This window comes from Nematolebias whitei, chromosome 21, assembly GCF_014905685.2.
Source record: "Nematolebias whitei isolate Nwh7 chromosome 21, NemWhi1, whole genome shotgun sequence".
NCBI classification, from domain to species: domain Eukaryota; kingdom Metazoa; phylum Chordata; class Actinopteri; order Cyprinodontiformes; family Rivulidae; genus Nematolebias; species Nematolebias whitei.
The window spans coordinates 23,243,871-23,251,641 of record NC_056518.1 but is presented as its reverse complement, the minus strand read 5'-3'; the positions used below and the strand labels follow the sequence as shown (position 1 = coordinate 23,251,641).

At 35.6% G+C, this 7,771-nt stretch overlaps 2 protein-coding genes across 2 annotated transcripts in view; one reads left to right on the top strand and one right to left on the bottom strand.

Annotated features, from left to right (window-relative positions):
- Window positions 1–4,379: 4,379 nt before the first annotated feature.
- On the top strand, window positions 4,380–6,861 carry mrpl33 (mitochondrial ribosomal protein L33). Its single transcript, XM_037695482.1, has 4 exons — window positions 4,380–4,507; window positions 4,979–4,997; window positions 5,094–5,200; window positions 6,516–6,861. Exons 1-4 carry the CDS (start codon window positions 4,486–4,488, stop codon window positions 6,563–6,565), a joined length of 198 nt encoding a protein of 65 aa, XP_037551410.1. The 5' UTR covers window positions 4,380–4,485; the 3' UTR covers window positions 6,566–6,861.
- The window catches only part of rbks (ribokinase), a 35,505-nt gene continuing 34,580 nt past the window's right edge, over window positions 6,847–7,771 (bottom strand). Inside the window, exon 9 of the mRNA XM_037695481.1 lies at window positions 6,847–7,164. Coding sequence (XP_037551409.1) covers window positions 6,985–7,164 — 180 coding nt within the window. The 3' untranslated portion in view covers window positions 6,847–6,984. The remainder of the gene's footprint in view (window positions 7,165–7,771) is intronic.

Genomic DNA, 7,771 nt, shown 5'->3' with positions numbered 1-7,771 from the left:
CTCAATTGCTTGAAAACCAAAGAGGAAGATTAAAATGTGATGGTAAGAAAAGATGGAAATGCGCTTCATGAGATCATCTCTTGTTTTTCACCCCTCCCTCTTTTATACCATGGCTAACAGGACATTGTGCTGACGCAAGCTGGGGAGTTGTGAACCAGTGTACAGTGTTGTGCTCTGAGTCTGTGCATGAGTCATCGAGTCACCTACTGCGATCAGGTTGGTAGGGCACATGAACAGCAAACACTTGTTTTGACAGAAAGTTGGAGCTTGTTTGTTTTGTCTCTCAATCCGTGGGGGTGCAACATGAAATTAATATAATAAGCACTCAGTATTAGAAGCAATCATTTCATCAGCACGTTCTTTTGATGCTGATTAAACTTGAAAATATTTAACTCAAAATATACAATTGTACAAAGTAAATGAGTCAGCTGTGGAGAGAAACCCACAGCAATTGTTGCGTTGAAGGATGTTAAAGGGGCACATGTACAGTCAGTGTCTTACCTGCTGTAGACAGCAGTTGGGAAATGCCCAGTTTAGAGAATCTGAGATTTCTGATAGAGAAACTATAGCAAATACTCAGAAAAGGAATATGTAAAGAGTACATTTTACTATCTGAAAAAAAAGTCTAACCTGAATTTTTACAAATTTAGAATAGTATATCATGGATTTTGCACAGTTTCACGTTTACATCTTATTATTTATTCTGAAGTCTTTGGTTTGCAGCACAGGTGGCATGATATGATTTAGTTGGAACACTGTCACAAAACTAACCTATATGATATGTATGCCAATTAGCCCTGACCATGTAAAAACATGTGGACTTAGGGTTTATTGGGACTAAAATATCCAAATTCAGCATTTTAGGAAAGGCTAATGATGGTGACATGACTATATCACTGTAGGTGAAACTTTTATTTATTCTATTTTGTTTAGATGCAAAGTCACATTTGAGCAACCCTATGATTTTGGAAAAAAAAACTTGTCTTTCTCTAAAAGTCACTACTGCTTTAAATTAAACTCTCAGCTTTCAAGCTCAAAAGTGGTTCTGAAATTAGTCATTTTAGACAAATATTTACAATCCAAACTGGATTTATTTTGCTTGGTTACACTCGTCTTAAAACATAATAACAAAATCCATAAAGTTCCCTAGAACCTGTCACTTAAGGTTAGAAGAACAGTTCAAGTGTCTAATAAATGAAGATGAAGCTGGGACATGGCGGTTCTTAAATGAAAAGGATGAGAGATAGAGTGATGAGCATCTGAGCTCCAAAGTGGGAGACGGAAAGAGGGAGTGAACGTCCGGAGTGGAGAGTGCTGAGTGGGTGGGGTGGTGGAGGAGGAGAGCCGATGCTGGAGCTTGAGGTCTCAGCCTCCTTCTCAGAATTATCCCTCAGTGACGCAGGCTCCTCCACACACATCCTGACAGCTGCTCCCTGCCTGGTTACAGCGCTGCTCGGCCCGTTCAATAACATTCATGTTCATTTCCGCTTTAATGTGAATCTCACCCCCCCAAGTTCAACTAATGCAGCTGCATTCAGCCTCATTTACCTGCTCACACATTCCTTCTGGTTTCTGTGTAATCCAGAGTATTGCACACACTGGATTTTCCTATTTAATGAAGAGCTGCAGAGACAATAACCCATAAGTGTTGGGTTTTTTTTTCCCTTCTTGTCTGAAAAATAAAAAAAACACTGGATGTTTGACTAGTACCTGAAGTGCACTCTGTGATTGAGCAGACATTCTACCCCCTGCTTTTATAATAGCTCTCCAATATTAAAGCCCTGCTGCAGTTAAAGTAATGTCATAATTCTTTTTCCAGGAATTCCTCAATTAGAAATCTAAAGAGCTGAATCAAGTACCCAGAAAGAGAATTAGCAAAAGATTGAAGGAAATTACAATGATGTAAAAACTGCATTTAACTTTATGACCTTTAAAGAAAATACAATTCATCCAAAATAAAGGCAATTGAAGCAAAGGTAGAATACTTTAATACAAGGTAGAGTCTAAGAATTGTTTCTCAGAAACGTATACCAACATTCATATTCTCTGAAAACAGCTTCACTTCTTGGACTCCATCATCATCCTCATAAGATGAAGTCACATAATTTGCAAACAGAACATTCTATTTATTTGTTGCTTTATACATTTGGAAACTGAAAATAAATCTGACATCTATCATGTTCTAAGGTTATTTTCCTGCAAGGTTGAAAAAAAAAGAAAGCCAAAGATCACAATGAATGAGTTAGAAAAATTACATTTTTAAATGTGAGTGCTGAATGACTGTTCAGATTTTTTGACAAAGGTGAAACTACTGAAGCTAAAAAAGCATAACACTGACTAGCTAAATGCTATAAGGAGCAAAATGCTAGCTAAAATCTAAAAGAAGCAAAATGTCTTCTAAAAGACACAAATAGGAAAATTCTTGCCAAAAGCTAAAAGTAGCTAAAATCTTGCTAAAAGCATAGCTGAAAAAAAAAAAAACCAGCAAAAGGCTAAAACATTGGTAAAAGGTAAAAACAACAGAATATTTGATAAAAGTTAGACTTTGGCTTTTTACTTAGCAAGGGACTAGCTAAAAGCCAACATTTAGCAAAATGGGAGCAAAAGCTAAAGATGGATGACAAACATAATTTTTGAAGTATTAAATTGACAAAATCCAAAAAGTCAAACACATATATTTCTGAATGAACTGAACATTTTGATCTATATTTGGCTACATATACAGCACAAAGTATGCAGAAATAACACATGAACAAACTAAAAAGAATAATAATAATAAAAAAAGGAAAACAATGCTGAACCAGTATTCACCAAAAAGGACAAATGGCATAGCAGGAATGGCTATTAATGCCAGATTTGTTGTATACGTTTGGAAAGTAAGGGTTTATTGTAGAGGTTTATAACTTCATGCAGATCAATCATCACAAAGCCACAACCTTCAAAATTTGCAACTGTAAAAATATTACTAAGGACTTATGTTAATGCTTCCTCCTGTGCATCTTTACATCATCTTAATGTGAGCAAAAATGTCTCACAGCCCAGTCTGAGCTAGTGTTTCAAGTATCATTTGTTCCTTCAATACCCTTTGAAAATGTCACCACATTTATATTAGTCATAGTTGAATTCTTTCTGGCAGGTTAAGACTCTGGTTCCACTATCACTTCATTGTAGCCATAAAAAGGGTATCAAGTTTCTTCATTGTGAGAACTTGAAGAGATTTCTATGGTGACATTGTTAGTTTCTGAGACATTCATCTTCCTTTGAAAATACTGTAACTTATTTCACAGAAGGTCCGGGACACTCCGTTGTCTTTGTCTGTTTCCTTACAGCCCATTCACTAAATCTGAGTCAGTTGCTCAAGGCTACAGATGTGGTGACCCACAACTAGTCTCATTAAGATTTTCCATGCTGACTTTGAATGTTTTGTTTATTTGACTGAAGTTAAAGTGATTGGACTGGTGTGGAATGAATGGCTTAGAATACACCACATTTTCGGACTTTGTGATAGGAAAAAATATTTTAAATTTATTCAGATTATTTTAGGCTTTATCAGTCAGATCCATGTCAGACATGCTTATAATTTGTTCTTTTAACAGCTGCTATTGTATTTCAGAGGAAGAACAATAAGAACAGTAGTGTTTTGTCCTTCCTACAACAAAAGCAGATCATGTCTGCATACAAAAGAAAATGCTCCAGACATGAGAGGCTTTTGTGTATGACACTTGGGATAACTGGCCACAAAAGAAAAATAATGGACGGCCTTTCCTTTCAAAGGCCCTGCTAGTTCAAAACAAACAACATTTACCATCGCAAACATTGTAAAAATGTATGTACAGTAACAAGAAGAAAAGTAATTTGTTTTTCAGTTACCATTTCTCTGTGTTTTAATGGCCTGATTTTATAACTGTAATAAAACAAGCTGCCAATGAGTAAAACATAACTGGGTAAAACCTCTCTTATTTAAAATATTGTTTGAAATATTTAGTATTCTACATCACTTTACAACATAGCTGTTTTTTTCTTTTCTTTCTTTCATTTGTTTTTCTCAATTTGTATGCTTTCTTTTATGATTGTCTACTGTTGTCTTTGTCTACTGTTGTCACCGCTCTTTGTTAAAATCAGGTCTCTCTTGTAAACGAGTCCAAAAGACTCAATGGGATTAACATAAAGGTTGAATGAATTGTAGCACTATGCAAAAGTCTTAAACCATTTATTTATTTATTTTTTTATATATTTTTTCTCTTATGGAGCCAGGTTTTTGAAAACTCATCAGAAAGCTTATTGGTTGAGTCAGCTGTTAAAGATGACAAGAAAAACAAAGCATTTTACTGTAAACGCAAAACATGAATAACTATTTGTGTACTGCGCCTTTAAGACAAACCGGAAGTACTTGATCTGCACCGGATGTACAAATTTTCAATGTGACCTGCGCTTGTTATCGCTTACAGTATTCTTGTTTAACAAAATCTAATTTAAAGTCTAAAAATGTTTCTCACCGCCGTGAACTGTAAGTATTCAAGTCACTAAATAAATATTTCTGATTAACCGGACATCTGCGCGCGCAGCATAGTCCCGATGTTTCCGGTTATTTTTGTCAGCTGCATTAGATATTTGTGCCGTCGCCCTGCTGGCATGTACACATGTTTGATTTTTAAACTAGTTTAGGTTATATTCCAGGCGTGTTGTTGTTTAATGTTTGTTGATTAATAGAAAATGTAACTTGCAGTTAAGTAGTTCAAGTTTTGTTGCTCATTTTTCCCGGAAATCTGTCATTAGCAAACGTTTTTAGTAATGTTTGCATGACATTTTGATATGTTTTAAATATATTCAGGCCCAATGTGAGTAATGCATTGACTGTTACTGCATGCTTAAGTATTAATACTGCTATGAAAATACTCATTTATGTAAAAACCTTTTTTCTAACCCTCCAAAAGTCTTTTGCTTTAATTTTATTGACATGTTCTCTGTTCTTTTTCAGTGGCTAAGGCAAAATCCAAGTAAGTGAAGCCTTTGGATATGTTTGAGTTTAATTCTTCAATCATTGCAGTGTTGGATCTTAATGTTTTTTTTTTTTAACTGTTCCCTTCCATCAGGAACATCCTGGTGCAGATGGTCAGTGCTGCTGGGACTGGATACTGTTTCAACACAAAGAGGAAGCGTCTCAGTGAAAAACTGATTCTGCGTAAACATGACCCGCGTGGTAAGAGACCGATTTTCATGGACACCATTTTAGTACTAAATGGTGATTACGCTCATGTCACTTATCTTATTTAAAAATGACATTATTTGTTTACTTCATTAATAGTCTTGAACTGTTGCCTTCCAAACATTGGAGTGGGTGTGTTGGGGTGTACAGTTTAAAAGATGAAGAATAATCTATGAAGCATCTTCAGTTTATGCTGCCTGTTACAATAATTTAGGGTTTTAGCTTCCTTTACTTACTAATTTCAGAAATATATACAATATACTTGTAAAGCACTAGACTTCAGCTACATTATTTATAAGGAAGTAATATAATCATTTGGTAAATCAAGTTTGTCTGCATCATTTTAATTGTAAAGCTGTGGAATCAAAAGAGAATCAGGATTCTTTTTATACTCGTAAGCTGCAGAAGAACATTTTTAAGATATTACAGTGAGATAAGAATATAAGATTCTGTTCTGAAATATAATCAGATAGTTCATACTTTAGAACATCAGGGTTCATGTCTCAGCCCACTGTTGTTTATTGTTGTGACAGACGCAGTTACTGAGCCTATTAGGAGAGAAGTGCCGTGGGATATGTTGTTTGCAGATGACCTAGTTGTGGCTGGAGATTCTGAAGTTAATCTCCAAGATAGTTTCAGACGGTGGCAGCAGGAACTTGAGAGTAAAGATCTGAAAATAAACGCAGCAAAAACATAGACCATGGTATGCACAAAAGCTAACGAGACCTTAATTACTGATAATAGAGGAAATGTACTGAAGTTAAACGCTCAAGTATCTGGGGTTGGTGATAAATGTGAAAGGAAGGTGTGAGGAAGACGTTAAACGCAGAATTGGTGCGGTGTGGCAAAAATGGAAGGAGCTGACAGGAGTGCTTTGCGACAAAAATATGCAGATTCATAATATTAAAGGGAAAGTGTAAAAGGTGATGGTGCGTCCAGTCTTGCTTTGTGGAGCTGAGGTATGGACTTTAAAGAGAAAGGAAGTGGAACTACTGGAAAGAACAGAAATACAGATGCTACGTGGGATTCTTGGAGTATCCATCAAGGATAGATGGCGAAATGATAGAACACAGGAAATGCATGAGAGAGAAAGCGGCAGAAAGAGCTTGGCAAATTATTATTATTTTTTTTTTTTTCAAAATCTAAAAATTCTGATATATGCATATATTTTCGTTCAGTTAAACAAACTGCAATTTAATGTCTATTTTCTGCATGAATAATAATGTGAATGCATAATATATTAACCTTCTACATAATGTCTTCATCTCTTGACCATTAAATTTTTTTCCTGTTTTTTTTGTCTTTGCAGTGAATAAACACGTCTTATTCATTGAGAAGAAGAAGATCAGATCAATTTAACAATGCTCAAATATACATGGACAACGTGTAAAGTTTGAAAAGACAGTTTTATTGTCTCGGATTGTACAAGCCATCAGTCAAAAAGCATCTCTGAGAGGCTTTCTTCTGAAATCTGCAGCTCTTCAACACCACAACAGTTCAGCGTGATGCAAACTGAGCTACAAGTCTTACTAATGCTTTACTGGAAACATAAAAAAAAATCTCTTGGAGACAACACGTTTCTTGATGTATTAAAATTGTTTTGAAATTGGTAAATATATTTGTGAGACATAATCTCTTGGGGTAATTCAATAAATTATGTCAACTACTTTCTTTACAAGTGAAGAAGTGTTTTATTGTCCATTTTGCTCATATTGCTCTTGAGTTTTAAGTCCGTTCAGGTCAGTCCAGACTTGGTCCATTAACACGGATTTGTGCAATTAATTACAGAACAGTTTGGCAGGTAGGTCCTGTTTAAATGGGAATGATGTCTGTGTGCCGACAACGTGCACGCTCAGTCCCGCTACTTGATTGGCTCTTTGTGCCATCTCCTCCAGAGGCATCATGGGATGGTTAGCCATGTAAAAGGCCAGCGCGCCGATAAAACTGTCTCCAGCTCCCTGCAGAGAAACGAGCAAATATTTATGAAATATACTAAAAACACTCAAATCATTAATATTACCTAACTTTACTCATAGGATTTGTTAAGTGAAATACACTGGATGGATCTGTAGTATGATAAAAATGTCAAAATTACACAAATGTATACTAATTGATAAATTTCGAGTACAGTTTAGCTTCTAACAAAAACTAATTAAACTATTATTGACAGCAGAGGTTACATTTTAGTGTAATGAGGGAAAAGACTGGATTTGTATATGGGTTTGTAGTGTCAGATTTATAGAGTCAAAAGGTTAAGCAAAAAAAACAACAACATAAGATCCTGATGCATGCTCAATAATCCAGGTAGAAAAATCTAAAAAAGTTAAATCTGGTCCTCTGGACATTCAAGAAAAAACAAAGCAAATCAACAAAAAATGTAGAAACGTTTCGTCTCTCATCCGAGAGACTTCCTCAGTCTGAGGAGCTGTATTCAGCTCAGTCTCTTAAATAGCACCGTCTCAGAGTGGATCAACCAGTTTTGCTGCTGACAACCAAAACCAGCTGATCACATGCTCAAGAAGGACCATCAGCCTAACAATGGATCATTAGCACACTGATGGCTGT

What these genes read in the sequence shown, in the direction of transcription:
- mrpl33 (XM_037695482.1), top strand. Translation starts at nt 4,486, where the DNA reads ATGTTTCTCACCGCCGTGAACT. An exon ending in GCGTAAACATGACCCGCGTG is followed by an intron (nt 5,201 to 6,515) that starts GTAAGAGACCGA and finishes TTGTCTTTGCAG; the next exon opens with TGAATAAACACGTCTTATTC.